General features: G+C 37.1%; 1 protein-coding gene across 1 annotated transcript in view; it reads left to right on the top strand.

Moving 5' to 3' along the window:
• Nucleotides 1-17152, top strand: part of LOC136378285 (sodium channel protein type 9 subunit alpha) — a 161128-nt gene that overhangs the window by 44537 nt on the left and 99439 nt on the right. The window contains exons 2-5 of the mRNA XM_066345008.1: nucleotides 9289-9595; nucleotides 14599-14717; nucleotides 15058-15147; nucleotides 15672-15800. Of these exons, the coding sequence (XP_066201105.1) occupies nucleotides 9338-9595; nucleotides 14599-14717; nucleotides 15058-15147; nucleotides 15672-15800 (596 nt within the window). The 5' untranslated portion in view covers nucleotides 9289-9337. The remainder of the gene's footprint in view (nucleotides 1-9288; nucleotides 9596-14598; nucleotides 14718-15057; nucleotides 15148-15671; nucleotides 15801-17152) is intronic.

Below are 17152 nucleotides of genomic sequence, written 5' to 3'. Positions count from 1 at the left end.
TAGTGTCTGCCATAATTAAAACTAAAAATAGGTATTTTATTTTGATCAAAATAATACAAATTTCTAGATAGCAAATTAAAAGATTGGTCAGGGTGTTAATGGGCCTTTTCCTGCATATTAAATGCAATGCCACGCAGTATCTGGATCACTGAAGTTGGGAATCTTTGGTTATCTGAGATCCCAGGCGCTAAGACTCACTAGAATGCCTTTTAAGCAAGGTGTGGGATTTCCAAATAGTAGCAATGTCAGTATGATTAAATCTTAATAATTTAAGATTTAAGTTCTGCTCATGTTTATTTTCATACTTCTGTGCAGCCATAACATTTACCTTCCAGAACAGCGCATGGTAACTCAGGCATACCTTGGTAAAGAATAATAATCAAGACAATTAGTCTGATATGCTTCCACAAAAAGTATTTGAAAGTAGTGCCAGGATCTTAGGTCCTATTTGGTAATTTTTCCAAGGACTTCTCAAAAGTCAGACGAGCATGCGTCTCAGCTTGCCCAGAGCAGTCCCAGTTTATGTCTGTTGTCTTGATGTTCAGTGTGAGGTAACATTTATTATTGACAGAAAGTTCTTGGTTTGTAACATAAGTGCTGTGGTCATTCTGCCAAGGATGGAACCAATTTTGCAAGTGAGTTCCTTACATAGTCAAGGTGGATCTGTCTGTTGCTTTTCTCCGGTCAAGTTCTCAGGCATTCAAATATCAGTAAAACAAAGCACTGTTAAAAGTCCTTTTACTTATAATTCATAGAGCAGATAAGACTGGAATCTTATCTGGCTTAGTAATTATTTTTCCCTATATTCTTCCAGATGCAGTCTCTAGCAGCTTTCACTTTCTTATCTAAATAGTAGTGCTGCTAGATGATAAAGCGCACTGCTTCTCTTCTTTGAATGTTTCAGACTTATCTGCCTTGTTGACGTAAGATTGGAATGATATTGTTATGCCGCTCACATACCGAGGGTGGGTTTTGGAGGAGTCTGACACTTACTTTGATGCCAAGTTGTAGAGCACAACTTCCAGACTGATACAGAAGTCTTAGTTCTCATGGAAGAAAACTTATAATAGTTCATACTGGAAGTAAATGTTGCCTCCTTCATCTTTCCTGATAAAGTCTTTCTTTTTTATCATGGGATTTCAGATTTTGAATAGGAAAATGATAAAGGGGATGTCACTGACCATGGGAGAGGATTTTAAAATGTTAAGGTGGCAAAAGAGATCTTTGTAATTTTAAGTGTATCCCTAACAGCCAGAGTGGAGCTGTCTGTTGCCTTGTTTTGTTGATTATATACGGTGTTCAGATGTCAGCAAAGTGAGAGCTGCTGTCAAATATGTAGGTTTCTTTCAGCTCATTGTTACCTCATAGTTCCTAGAGTAACAGGGAAACAAAAAGAGAGCTTTTTGTATCATAATAGCATCATTAAGACATATATAATAAAGCCTTAATTCAACAACTTAAAAAAATAGTATGTTTAACACTACCCAGTGAGTTAAATTACCCTTATTTAAAAACACACACACACACACACACACAGAGAATCTCTTACAGATGTATTTTTTAGCCTACTTAATCATAATGGCTCTCAGGTATAATTAGGACTCAGACATTGTGACTCCAGTCTAGTTCTATGTTTATAAATAAGTTGTAAGCTCATTTTTTTACTCAAGAGAGCACATTTGTAGAAAATTACATTCCCAAACATGACTAAAAAATTTACCAGCATTTCTAATGGATCTCTTATTGATCAAACTGATACTATTTTGTGCTTTGTAAAGTATTATTTTTATGTATTAATTATGACCTATTTTAATTAAAAGTTCAGATTTGTAGGTCTATTATCATTTCGCTACATTATAGATGATGGCAATATATTTACTTGACAAAGTCAAGTTCACTGAGACATTGTTAATGTTATATAACATTAGTATCATTCTACATCAGAGATTTCTTTTTTAAAAAAATGAACTTTTTTTTCTTGCTATAGTTTTAGATTCATGGAAAAAATATGCACATGAGACAGAGAATTCCCATGTCCTCCATACTAAGTTTCCTCTATTATTAACAATTTACATTAGTATGGTATACTTACCCCCATTAATGAAACCATATTGATAAAATATTATTATTAACTAGGGTCTTTATTCAGATTTTCTTAGTTTTTCCCTACCGTCCTTGTTCTTTCCCAAGACCCCATCCAAAATACCATATTACATTTTACCGCATGTCCTTACACATCTTTAGGCTGTAGCAGTGTCTCAGACTTTTCTTTTTTCTGATGATTTTAACCATTTGAAGGGACACTGGTCAGGTTTTTTGGATGATATCCTTGGCTTGGGATTTTTCTGATGTTTTACTCATATTTAGAACTGAGTTATGAGTTTGGGTGAGGAAAATTATATGTACAAGTACCATTCTCATCATATTGACGGAATATATGTATTATCAACATGAGTTATCGTTATTGATCTTAGCTAGGAATTTTTTTTTTGAAATGCTCATGTACGGACTTCATTGTGTCTTGAGAATGCTTTAAAAAAGAATGGGGGCCCTGGCCGGTTGGCTCAGTGGTAGAGCGTTGGCCTGGCGTGCAGAAGTCCCGGGTTCGATTCCCGGCCAGGGCACACAGGAGAAGCGCCCATCTGCTTCTCCACCCTTCCCCCTCTCCTTCCTCTCTGTCTCTCTCTTCCCCTCACGCAGCGGAGGCTCCACTGGAGCAAAGATGGCCCGGGCGCTGGGGATGGCTCCTTGGCCTCTGCCCCAGGCGCTAGAGTGGCTCTGGTCACAACAGAGTGCCCCCCCCCGAGGGGCAGAGCATCACCCCCTGGTGGGCATGCCGGGTGGATCCCTGTCGGGCGCATGCGGGAGTCTGCCTGACTGTCTCTCCCCGTTTCCGGCTTCAGAAAAATACAGAAAAGAAAAAAAAAAAAAAAAAAAAGAATGGGAGGGCCCTGGTCGGTTGGCTCAGTGTGGAGTGTTGGCCTGGTGTGCAGGAGTCCCGGGTTGGATTCCCAGCCAGGGCACACAGGAGAGGCGCCCATCTGCTTCTCCACCTCCCCCTCCTTCCTCTCTGTCTCTCTCTTCCCCTCCCGCAGCTGAGGCTCCATTGGAGCAAAAAGATGGCCTGGGCACTGGGGATGGCTCCTTGGCCTCTGCCCCAGTCGCTAGAGTGGCTCTGGTTGGGACAGAGCAATGCCCCAGATGGGTGGAGCATCGCCCCCTAGTGGGCGTGCCGGGTGGATCCCCATCGGGCGCATGCCGGAGTCTGTCTGACTGCCTCCCCGTTTCCAGCTTCAGGAAAAAAAAAAAAAAAGAATGGGATGCCCTGGCCTGGGACCTCAGTTAGTTAGTGTCTTAGATCCCTGGTGAGGACACATATAAGAATCAGACAATGAGTGCATAAATAACAAGTGAAACAACAAATCAATATTATTCTCACTCCTCAAATCAATAAATAATATTTTCAAAAATAAATGGTACTCCAGCCAAAATTTTACCTGTGGGAAAATATCATCATTTGTTTGCAGAGAAATAACTTTCAAAAACAATCTTTTCATTTGCCAGCAGTGAGCATCAATAAAACATTCTATTTTACTTACTTTTACATTTGTCTACTGTCTTAAGTAATTTAGGTCTGATCTAATTTGATTCAGATGTTGGCAGACATTCAAAATTGTTTATTGGACCAATTTTAATTTTGTATAAGTAGACTTAAGATACCTGCAGGTAAAAGACTCAATGATGAAATATAAAACAGAGTTTGAGGTTATTATGGAGTTATGAACATGCATGTAATTATTCTCCTGCTTTTTGAAACAATGAAATATATCTTAATTCCTTTAATCATGGTTAAAATAACAAACAAGAAATTCAGATATTACTTTTTACAAGAAATGTTAAAAGTTGTAACATGAAAATTTCCTGCTAAAGGAACTCTATACAAAATATTTTTAATAGAATAACTAATTTTATTTTTAAAATATAGATTTTGTATGTAAGACAAAGTATGCTGATAATAATTATTTACTGAAGCACAATTCACATTACAAAATTATGTGGACATAATACACACATATCTTACCTGAACCACAACAGAGTGATACTCTGACATTAATAAATTAATTGGGAGTGGCAGTTTGGAAATACAGTATTAGGCACTAGTTTTCTCAGTATCCTCTAGTATGAGATTAGGTGGGCAAAATAATCATAAGGACACAAAGGTAGTTTTTGTGTCTGTGCAATATCGTGATCTCCAAAGAGGATGTCATCATAATAATATTAAAAACAGAAATATGTTTTTCAAAATTACAAGTTAAACATGAAAAGGCTAAATATTGATTCTATTAAATATATTAAATTCAGGTTAAATAAGTTTAACTGATTTTTAAATATACTGCTCACAAAAATTAGGGGATATTTCAAAATGAATATGCAGTGATAAAACATCCCTTAATTTTTGTGAGAAGTATACATTTCTTGAATAAAAAGCATGACCATTTCCCTGTAAAATTTGAAAAATAAAGAAAAATAAATTTGAAAATTCACAATCCCTCAGATAGGGATAAGCTTCATTAAATACATTGTCTATCTAATTTCAGATTTACTTTATACATTTTTTAAATTGAGATGAATATACAATGCATGTTTGTGTGTGTGTAAAATGATTCCTTTATCAATTATAAGTTGTTTTTACAATTTATTAAATAGTCTGAAAGCAATTTTTAAAGGTTGCTCAGTTGCTCAGTCTTTCATTCTATGCTTATTTTTTGTTTAATGAAACCTGTTTCTTTTGGATTGATTACAATTTCTCAGTAGTATAAAACATTGTAACAAACATCTCATAAATGTTTGAGAACATCTGATATTATTGGTTTTGAATATATTCCTAAAAGGCCATATAAATGAATCAATGTATTTATGACGTTTGATAGATATTTCAAAATTACACTCAAAAAGTTTGTACACATTATTTATTCCCATCATCCAGATAGACATAATGACTTTCCTTATACCCTCCAACCTAGGGGATGTTGATGGAATCTGATCAGGGTCTCTTCAACTTATTTTCTGAAGACCCTAATGTTAAGAAGATGCTGAGAATCTTACTTTAGTTGAGCCTGTCAGGAAAATATCTTCCTTGTGTTGTACCACTGACACTCATCTCCTTTGCCCCTGATGTTTGTACCTGCTTTAGTGATTCAGAGGCATATCGCCTTTTGTATCTGGCTTTTCTTAGGGTTTTTTTTTTTTTTTTCTGAAGCTGGAAACGGGGAGAGACAGTCAGATAGACTCCCGCATGCGCCCGACTGGGATCCACCCGGCATGCCCACCAGGGGCGACGCTCTGCCCACCAGGGGGCGATGCTCTGCCCTCCAGGGCGTCGCTCTGCCGCAACCAGAACCACTCTAGTGCCTGGGGCAGAGGCCAAGGAGCCATCCCCAGCGCCCGGGCCATCTTTGCTCCAATGGAGCCTTGGCTGCGGGAGGGGAAGAGAGAGACAGAGAGGAAGGAGGGGGGGGGGTGGAGAAGCAAATGGATGCTTCTCCTATGTGCCCTGGCCGGGAATCGAACCCGGGTCCCCTGCACGCCAGGCCGACGCTCTACCGCTGAGCCAACCGGCCAGGGCCTTCTCAGGGTTTTGGGGGTTCATTCAGGTTGTAAATGCGTCCATACTTCCTTTCTTTTTATTGTCAAATTGCATTCCATTGTGAGGATACACCATATTTTGTTTATCCATTTATCAGTTGATGGACATTTGAGTTCTTTCCACTCATTTTACTATGAATAATGCTTTTATGAACATTCATGTACAAGTTTTTGTGAGGTTATATGTTTGCAGTTTTTCTGAGTTCATACCTAGTAGTAGAATTGCTGAGTCATGACGCATTCTTATCTTTCAGAATTATTCTACCTTTGCATGTATACATGCAAATGTCTCTTATTTATACTACCTTCTTTAAAAAATCATCTCAACTTTAGTTTCAATCAAAATATGTTCTTAATAGTGTTGAATTTGTAGAAATAATGAAGTAAATAATCTTAGTAAAATGTTTTAAATACTGGACAGACCAGCAAACACATAGTCAATTAACTACAGTGGTACCTTGAGGTATGAGGCAGACTAACATACAAATTTTTTAAGATACCATCTGCAACTCAGTTCATATTTTTGTTCGAGACTCGAGCAAAATTCTGAGATATGAGTCATTATTCGGGAAGCTGCCGCTAGTTGGTGCACGGGTCCAGTATCGGCAGCACACTACCAGCATCTCCTTCTTTCTCATGTGTTACCTGCAGAATCAAGTCAAATCTCCTGTGCTGTACTCGTTCTTGCATCAGTTTAGCATTTTTTACTAACTTTTTTTGTGTGCTATCATGGGGCTGAAGAAAGTGAGTCTAAAGACAGTGGTGAGAAGAAGAGAATGATGTCAATAGAAGTAAAGCAAGAAATAATAGAAAAACATGAGTGGTTTCCGAGTGATTGAACAGGCAAGGCTGCACAACCGCAACACATCTACAATTTGTACCATCCTTAAACAAAAAGATGACATCAAAAACGCAAATTTAGTGAAAAGAACTACAATTCTGTCCCAATTAAGGACAAATGTCCATGAAGAAATGGAGAAGCTTCTGCTGGTGTGGGTGAAAGAGAAAGAGCTGTCAGGAGATACAGTGACGGAGACTAATATGTGAAAAGGCACATATTATTTATGACAATTGAAGAAGAAAGAACCATCAACCTCAGAAGAGGCAGCAGAAGATATATTTAAGGCAAGTCACAGCTGGTTTGAAAATTTCAAGAAAAGATCTGGCATCTGCTCGGTGGTGAGGCATGATGAAGCTGCGAGTGCTGACGTTAAGGCAGCTGAGGAGTACACCGCATGTTTTGCTTCACTTGTCACAAAGGAAGGCTATATCCCCCAACAAGTGTTCAACTGTGATGATTGTTTTGGGGGAAAAAATGCCCTAGAGGACTTTCATTACTACAGAGGAGAAGAAGCTGCCAGGCCATAAACCCATGAAGGAGCGTCTGACCCTTGCATTGTGTGCAAATGCTAGTGGTGACTGTAAAGTAAAGCCACTGCTAGTGTATCATTCCAAAAATCCTTGAGCCTTTAAGACTCACAAGATTCTTAAAAACTGCAGGTTATGTGACATGCCAATGCTAGGGCATGGGTTATGTGGCAGTTTTTTTCTGAATGGGTAAATCTCGTCTTTGGTCCTGAGTGAAGAAATATCTTCAAGAAAATAAACTCCCGATGAAAGCATTACTAATCCTTGAAAATGCTCCATCCCACCCACCTGGTCTTGAAGATGACATTCTTGATGAGTTCAAATTCGTGGAAGTCCTCTACCTCCCACCCAACATGACTTCAATCTTGCAACCTATGGATCACAGGTCATTTCCAACTTTAAAAAGCTTTACACAAAGCACTTGTTTTGCCGCTCTTTTGAGATGACTGAGAATACAAATCTAACCCTTCAAGAGTTTTGGAAAGATCACTACAGCATCGTGATATGTTTACGCATTTTTGACTTGGCATGGCCTGAGGTTACAAGAAGAACCTTGAACTCAGCATGGAAAAAGTTATGGCCTGATGTTGTTGCAGACAGGGACTTCGAAGGACTCAAACCAGAGACTGAGACTGAGGTAGAAGCGTTGGAGGAGATTGTGTCCCTCAGAAAGTTGGTGGGTCTGGAGGTAGATGAGTGTGATGTAAACGAGTTCGTTGAGGAACATGAGGAGGAACTCTCAACTGAGGAGTCGAAGGAGCTACAGATGATGCAACATATGGAGCTTCTGCAAGAGATTAGTAGTGAGGAGGAGGCAGAGTCGGAGGAAGTGATTTCTACAAGTGAAATTAAAGGCATGCTGGCAATGTGGGAGAAACTTTCAAGTTTCATTGAAAAGAAACACCCAGAAAAAGTTTCAACTGGTCGTGCTTCAGCACTTTTTAATGACACTTGTTTGTCACATTTCCGTAACATTTTAAAAGGTAGGCAAAAGCAAACCTCTTTGGATGGATTTATATTCAAAAGTCCTGCAAGTGAAAGTGCCAAAAGTGTAGCCAAAAGGGCAAAAACAGGTGATGGTTAAATAAAAAATACATAATGTTAAGGTTAGGTTAAGTTTAAAGTTAAGAAAGTGTATTTTTTTTACAATTAAGTTTTTGTGGTTTCATTTTAAGTAAAGAAAGTGCAGTTTTAGTTTTGTTTAAAGTAAGGAAAATGCAGTTTTAGTTTACATTTAGTGTTAAGAAAGTGCAGTTTTAGTTTACATGTCTACAGTGCCTGTATCCCTTCCTCCCTCCCTCCTCCTCCGCCATTCACCTCTGTTAGCCGCACTCGTCTGTCTCCAAGGTAAGAATACAGTACTAAATAACACTTTTTTCTTTTATTTCATGTATTTTCTTATGCATGAGTAAAGTATACATGTGTGTTCCTTAATTAAAAACATGTCTTTTTTCAAAATTTAAGATGGTTTGGGGATGTTTCACAGGGCTGTAACGGATTAAATATTTCAGTTATTTTAAATGAGAGAAATTTGTTTGATATATGAGTTGACTGACATATGAGCTCAGTTACAGAACGAATTAAACTTGTATCTCAAGGTACCACTGTATTGAAATTCTGTTCACAAGCAATACTATTGATTGCTTGTGGAAAGCAGGTTGTTCTTTGTTCATAATAAAAGGACAAAAAGGCCTGGCCTGCTGTGGCACAGTGGATAGAGCATGGACATGGGATGCTGAGGTCCCAGGTTCAAAATCCTGAGGTCACAGACTGGAGCACAGGCTCACCAGCTTTAGTGTAAGGTCATTGGCTTGAGAGTGGAATCATTAACATGATCTCATGGTTGCTGGCTTGAACCCAGAGCTCTCTGACTTGAGCAAGGGGTCACTGGCTTGGATGAAGCCCCCCAATTCAAGACATATGTGAGAAACAATCGATGAACAACTAAAGTGCCATAACTACAAGTTGATGCTTTTCATCTCTCTTCCTTCTTGCCTGTTTCTCTCTCTCTCTCTCTCTCTCTCTCTTGCTCTGTCTAAAAAAAAAGGAAAAAATAATTAAAAAATAATAAAGATGGTTAGAAAGCATGGAAAATAAGCACATAGTAGTCACTTAATGCTAACTTAACATGCTAATAATTGTGTGAACATTACTTTCTGTAGTTGAAAACAGAAAGCTGTTTATTTATAATAATAATAATGATTGTTATTGTTATTATTATTTTAATATGCCTCCTTTGGTTGGCAAACACTTAAGGCTTTTGTTTCCACTTAGGCCTGTTATGAAGGAGCAGAAGGGGAAATAAAATCTACAGGATGAAAAGATGGCAATGTTGCCTCCCCCGGGACCTCAGAGCTTTGTCTACTTCACAAAAGAGTCTCTTGCCCTCATTGAACAACGTATTGCTGAAGGAAAAACAAAGGAGCCCAAAGAAGAAAAGAAAGATGATGATGAAAGAGGCCCAAAGCCAAGCAGCGACTTGGAAGCTGGCAAACAGCTGCCCTTCATCTATGGGGACATCCCCCCGGGCATGGTGTCGGAGCCGCTGGAGGACCTGGACCCCTACTACGCAGACCAGAAGGCGAGTGGACTGGGACTGCTTGCATGTGGTCTTTGCTTCTGTCTGTACAGAAAGTTATTTTAAATTAGAGTGAAATTTAAGGAAAAACCATGTCAGGACAAAAATATTTAAGTAAATACATATTCAGAATGTATACTTTTTCTAATTTTTTATTGAAACTGGTTCTGTCATACCATTATGATTTCTGTAATCTTTCATAAGTGTTCAGTGTAATGTTCTGCCTTGTTGGACATGCCATAAATGCATACCAGTAGAAACAAAAATAATTGTCAATTGACAAGTAAGTCCTGGGGATGTGTCCAGAGTGCATTTATATGGAAGTGACAGCTGATTCCATAGGAATATATAAGATCACTCAACTAATAATGAAGTTTTGATAGCTGGTTCATTTGTGGTGTTAGAGAGAAAGAGGATCCAGAGATGGTCAGAGAGGTAGGGCATAAAACAGAAAATTTTCTATTGTTCACAGAAGAAGGGAAAAGAATATCTCATTAAACTACCCAGAAAGATGAGGATAGAGAAAGTCTATTGGAATGAACAAGGAGCGTGGGTTGGTAACTTCTTGTAAGCAGTTTGTGTTAGATGATGGAAATCAAAGCAAGATAATGGTAGATAGCAAATAAAAAGAGGAAGTTGGTGGCAGTCAGTACATGTTAAGAAATTTTCCACCAGAAAAGTGGTCACCTGAGGTACCAAATCAATTGAAAACCTTTCATACATAGAGTGTAAAATAGCACATTTGAAAGTAAAAATAATTATTCTCATTCAGGGAGAAAAATAGAGTGTTGGAATAATGTAGCTAGTTGCTGATGAGTTTACAACAAGGTACAAGTTACAGGTCAGATTGTAGTTGCATTAGAAAGGTGGAGAGAAGCCTTATTGTATGAAGATTGTGTGGCAAACTGAATGGATGTAAGAGTCTAATATGTTGAAGTAAATGTAGGCACATCAGCGAAATGCATGTTAAATGTTGTGTCAATATTTTCCATAGGACAGGAGTAAAAACTGCCGTTGAGTCAATGTTGAAAGTAGCAGTGTGAAGGATTACATTTAATATTTGACATAGTAGCAGACACGCCCAGGTAGAATAGAGGAGACAGTAAAGGATAATATCAGCATGTTTCGTAACTTTCTCCAACAAGGCTTTGTGCATAGCCAAGTGCCCGCAGACTTGGCTTTGAGAGGTCAGCAAAGGGAAGCTAAAGTCGTTATAAAAAATTATTTTGATTTGTAAGAAATAAATAAAAGGGAGATTTCTTGATAACATATCTAGCAAATAAAATAAAGAACATGTGAAATATCTTGAGTAACAGAAAATGTGACGAATTTAATTTTGATGGTAGAAAAACATCTGTCCCAGCAGTAGTTTCTGTGACCAGCAATAGCTAATAGTTAACTTCACATGGAACCAACATCTCAAGAAGCTGATGGTATGGCGATAGAGAATACCTGAGAGGCCTTTGAAATAGTACACAGCATCTACTTATCCAGTCAGTAATCTGACACAGAAAGGAAAGAATATGTATTGAGGGTCATTGTGTCAGTGAACAGACATCTTAGACAAATTTGCATACATGTTTATCACAACCTGATGAGATAGGAAGTAATACCCTATTTTTTTAGATGAGGTAAAGGGCTTGGGGAAATTAACTAACTTGCAAAATATGACACACTAGTAAATTTTGTATTAGATTTTTTAAATTCAAGTTGGTTTGACTCCTTACTGAGATATTCTATTGGGCAACTCCTTTTAGTTTAGTTTCTGTTGTGTAGCAACTACAATGCTAACGACCTTTAAAAAAAATGAATGAATAAATAATGAAACAGTCAAAACAAAAAGTACTTTCCCATTTTACGTAGCACTTGATCCTGAAACATTTCTGGCTCTCCGTGGAAAGCTACTGTGTTTCCCATTTCCGGAGTAGACTTAGGTATTTCTTAACCAGCTACCTATTAAGGAGAAAAGGCACCTTTCTGGAATAATCCCCAATTCAGAGAAATCAACTAATTAATATTAGCTTAAAGTGACTTGGGAGGTAAGGAGAAAATGTTTGCATTTGAATGGAAGATAATTGATTTATGAACTAATAGAGTAATTTTAACTATGTGGTAAACTAATTCAATAGAGAATATCTGGAGTGAGACTTCAACCCCTCACCTTAACCCCAGCTCCTTGCAAATCACAGAACACTAACCACCTAAAAGCCTAACCCACTTCTTCTCGATATACTTGGGTAGAACTAGGTCAAAAATCTTTTTTTATGGTCTTCTACTCTTAATATCTGAAAAAATACATATACTAAGGAATGACTAAGTCTTTTTGTTTCCTCTTAGTTTGGAGCTTTAAATGATCAACTTTTTATGCCTTCTCCTAGTTCCTCAAACTTTCTTGATAAAGGTAGTCTTGACTTCCGCTTGCAGTTTTATGGTTGACTTCTCTATGACCTGATTCCTCAATGTTTCACATTATTCACACTAGTTAACAAAACTTTATTTCTGCTACATTATAATCATTGCTTGAATTAAAAACCTTAATGACCCCTAATTTGACCTGGGTTCAGATTTTAATTTACACTTGAGTGTAATTATCAATGCTTTGTTAAAATAAAGAAGACTTAAACTAATGATAGAAGTTAGGGCTTCATTTTTAGGTGTGACAAGTATATAAGTGCTTTTAAATAGTGCTATGTGGTACCATTATGATAAGTGAAATTTTATGAAAGAACAAATTACCAATCACCTTCTACTATGGGAATTAAGAAGACAGGTACATTGTCTTATTATCTTCATATCCTTGGTGACTTATGTGTTGCCTATAATAGCAGCAGCTGCTCCCACCATTTACTAAGAGTTTAGATGTACCAGAAACTTACAAATGTCACAGATGCTAAGTGCTACTTCTCAAGCTTCGGAAGAGCGGATACTGGTATTAAGAACCACATCTGTCCAAATCTAAAGCCTGTTCTCATTAAGCACTCTAATTTCATGATCAATACATTTTTAAATAAATAAGAAAAAGAATTCATTTAGACTTAGACATCCATTAATTTGCAGATACAATTTTAGGATTTATTAAAAATTACATGCTAATTTTTTTTAAAATTTCAATTAAAAGGTAACTTGCTCTGGCCAATGCTGTGGTAATATTGTGAATTTCACATTAGCTCAAGTTCCTAAAGTCTCCCTGATAATTCTGACAGACATGTGAACCTCTTCTCTCTTTATTCTCATAATCCTCCCATTTGTTTTTCTATGTATGATACCTGTCACCTCTTGTTCCATATTAGAGTTTTTGTGTTTTTAGTCACTTTTCTAGGAAGTTCTTAGAATGCAAAATTTATGCTTCATTTATGTTCAAACTCCTTTTTTCATCGTCTCTTATGCCATAGTTGTTCAATACACGATTGTAGAAAAATAATGGATGAACTCATTTTAACAAACACAGTCTTCTGAGACTTAAGAAAACAATAGTTGTACTCAAACACTAGGTATTAGTATTAAACTAATTTAGACATAACCAGTATAATGAAAGGGACCAGGACTTTAAAAGGGAATCTGAATTTAACAGGTTCAGGTTTATTTTCTTGGGAAGAGTGCCATATACAATTAAAAAGCAAGATACTGAAATTTATGTCCTCAATTTGGAATAATGTTGATTACTAGAAACCTACTCATAAACTTATATAAAATTCAGATTAAACAACAGCAACAATGTGTTCTAGTTAACACAAGGAATTTGCCTGCCACTCATTACATACTCGTTACATATTTTAAGAATGTTTTGTCCTATGTGTATCATATTTAAAAATTACCACAGGCCCTGGGTGGTTGGCTCTGCAATAGAGCATGAGCTCAGCGTGTGGAAGTCCCAGGTTCAATTTCCGGTCAGGGCACACAGGGGAAGCGACCATCTGTTTCTCTACCTCTCCTCCCTCCCTCCCTCCCTCCCTCCCTCCCTCCCTCCCTCCCTCCCTCCGTCCCTCCCCCTTCCTCCCTTCCTTCCTCCCTCCCTCCCTTCCTTCCTTCCTTCCTTCCTTCCTTCCTTCCTTCCTTCCTTCCTTCCTTCCTTCCTTCCTTCCTTCCTTCCTTCCTTCCTTCCTTCCTTCCTTCCTTCCTTCCTTCCTCTCTCTCTCTTTCTCTCTCTCCTTCCCCCTCCTGCAGCCGTGGCTCGAATGAGCAAGTTGGCCCTGGGCACTGAGGATGGCTCCATGGCCTCGCATTATGCACTAAAATATTTTGGTTGCTGAGCAACAGAGCAGCAGCCCCAGATGGACAGAACTTCAGCCCCAGATGGGGGTTGCCTGGTGGATTCCATTCGGGTGCATGCAGGAGTCTGTCTCTCTACCTCCCTGCCTCTCACTTGATATATAAATAAATCACCATGGATAATAGCAAGCAAGTCCTTTAATTTGTGTCCTTTTATTTTTGCTTTAATTAGTATTACATCTAGAATAAGAACATTGATCTGGGTATTAAGATTCTTCCAACTCTAATATTCCTTAAATTTGTGAACATATTTTATGAAGGAATTTATATTTTGGAGCATTTGCTACTAATCATGACAGTAGCCAATAAGTAGCAAAAGTCTCAAGGTGTTATAGTAACAATCAGGGATAGATAGTTTCTGTTTGGTTTGTTTGCACTGAAACGTAATAAAAGAAAAAAGTCGTATTTTAAACTAATTCCAATGGCCACATGTTATTGTTACTGCTATGGTGTTGAAGTGATATATAAAAAAAGAAGACGTATTTTGGGAGCTTTAAACAATACATGCGCATAAATAGTTCACTGCTTAATCTGCTGAGAAGTAATGGACTTAGAGGTCATTGGCCACGATGATTCATACAGCTGCATCAATGGTGTTGGAACTGAGTCGCTGGAGTCTGATGGCAGGGTTTCTTTAGTAGGACACTGCCACGTGGAGACTTAAACTGCTGAGATTAATGTACTAGAGTAAAGTTTTGGATTCTCAATTTTATCCTATTTTCTTTTTGATCTTGTAGACTTTCATAGTATTGAACAGAGGGAAAGCCATCTTCCGTTTCAATGCCACACCTGCTTTGTACATGCTCTCTCCTTTCAATCCTCTAAGAAGAATATCTATTAAGATTTTAGTACATGCATATCCTTTTTAAAATGCTTAGTTGCCATGGTTCTTTAAAAGTGTAGCTTTTCTGTTTTACTTAAATATAGATGTTTAGTCCTTTTGTACCTGAAAAGACTGGTTTTGGTTTCTCATTTCAATATAATTTGGTGTAGGTCTTTGAGAATATTGGGAGAATGGCAGTTTTAACATGTTTGGATAATTACTTTTACTTATTACTTCTATGTTCAATGAAATTAAAAAGAAGGTCTATAAACTTAATAATTGTTTTCTAAGGAAAATATTTCAATAAGTGTTATTACTAAATATTCAAGGTTCCCACCATGGTCTTTCATCATATTCCTTAATTCTAAGCTACCTTATTTGGCATGCTTATCATGTGCACTATTCTGACGAACTGCATATTTATGACCTTGAGTAACCCTCCAGACTGGACCAAGAATGTAGAGTAAGTGGGTATAAGTGCATGTGAAGACGGCCTTAGTATTATCATTTCCTTATTCTACCAAGAACTTATTCCATTGATAAAAAATCATAGTGTTTATCTTCTCATGTTATATAGTTGCTTTTCTTGCAATTATTTTTTCCTTCTCTTCCATATAAACCTGGTAGTGGTAGAATAGAATAATTAGGTGATAGTCTTTTCTGGAAGAATGAACTTATGAGATACACTGCCTGTTGTTAGACATGTAACATATTTCTTATCTTTGGGTATATTTTTGATAGAAGCAATGTAAGAATTTTCTAGGCAGAGTTAAACCTATATTCTTATTAATTTTTGGTACCTTTACTTTCTGCAGGAGTTTCTGATATTAACTGTATTTTATTCTAATAGTTAGAGTGGGTCCATAAACCAAGAGCCACACTGCAGTGGATGCCTTTAGTTGATCAGAAAAAAATAAATAAATTATAAAGATTCACATGTGCTGTGTTGTTTTTGTGCTTAATACCCCAATGGATTCTTGTGTGTAGGTACACTTTTACCGGAATATATACCTTTGAATCACTTATAAAAATCCTTGCAAGAGGCTTCTGTATAGGAAAATTCACGTTCCTTCGTGACCCCTGGAACTGGCTTGATTTTATCGTCATTGTTTTTGCGTAAGTACTACATTCAGTTTCTTAAAATGGCAAACTCATGAAAATCACAGACAGCACAGTATTTCAGTAAGAACAAAATTTTTGGGAGTCTGACTTTTTCTGCATGTAATGATTGCATTTGAAGAAAACTATATGAAAGGTAGACATTTGTAGGCAAACATTAACTTTTTCAGAAAAATTATTTCTCAGTCCATAGTGTATAGTCCTGGTGGGCTAGCTCAGTTTTAGAGCATTGTTCTGATACTGCAAGGTTGCATGTTTGATACCTAGTCAGGGCACATACAAGAATCAACCAATGAATGCATAAACAAGAAGAACAACAAATCAGTGTTTCTTTCTCTCTCTCTAAAAAAAATCAATAAATAATTTTTACAAATATTTTTTAAAGTGCATGACATCATTAACATTGATCATCTCCCTCTCCACTCTGTACTTGGTTGGACAGTTTATGTGGTGTCAGTTAAGTTCACACATTTTCCAAGTTATTATTTAAAAACTAATAAAACTTGTAGGAATCACAGAAAACAAAGCAGGTCTTTAATTATAACTATGGTGCCCTTTTTATTAATCTATACTATTCAAATGCTTAAAAATATATTAAAATATACAATTAAATCTTTCTGTAAGAGCTGTCACTGCATAATAAACATGACATAAATACATTGTATATGTATTACACATGCATCTACAGTTTACTTTCAAGGGGAAAACATTGCATTAACATGTAATTTTAATTTTTTCCTAGTGCTACTCTCTTCCAAAATATATTTATTTTTGTTTGTTTTTTAAACCTGAAACTTAGATACTCTATCATTTTGAATTGTAAAAGTAGTTTACGTTCCTTGGAGGAACTTTTACAATACCAAACGGCTTTTAGATTTCTAATCTCCAATTCCCTTACCGCTCACCCACCTTCTTGTTCATTAGGCTCCCTCCTTTCATGATCACATATGGCTGCAGTGGTACCTACCACCTGTTGCTAAGACAACATTGTGTCAAACAAGGCAGCCTCTTCTCAGGGGAGTCTCCTTTTTTATTAAAATAAATATACATATCATAAAATTTACTCTTTTAAAGTATAAAATTCTGTGTTTTTTAGTATGTTCACAACGTTGTGCAGCCATCATCACTGTAACTTCAGAATGTTTCCATCACCCCAAAGATCAGTCCCTTCTATTTCCTCCTTTCTTACCCCACAGCGCCTGGAAACCACTCATCCATGTTTCATTTGTGTGCATTTGTCTACACTAGACTTTTCACATGAATGGAATCATATAGTGTGCAGACTTTTGTGTCTGGCTTCTTTTAATTAACATACAGTTTTCAAGGCTTGCCACTGATATTCTATGAAA

This window comes from Saccopteryx leptura, chromosome 7, assembly GCF_036850995.1.
Source record: "Saccopteryx leptura isolate mSacLep1 chromosome 7, mSacLep1_pri_phased_curated, whole genome shotgun sequence".
NCBI lineage: Eukaryota > Metazoa > Chordata > Mammalia > Chiroptera > Emballonuridae > Saccopteryx > Saccopteryx leptura.
Note: the sequence above shows the minus strand (reverse complement) of the source record. Positions and strands in the feature narration are given on the sequence as shown.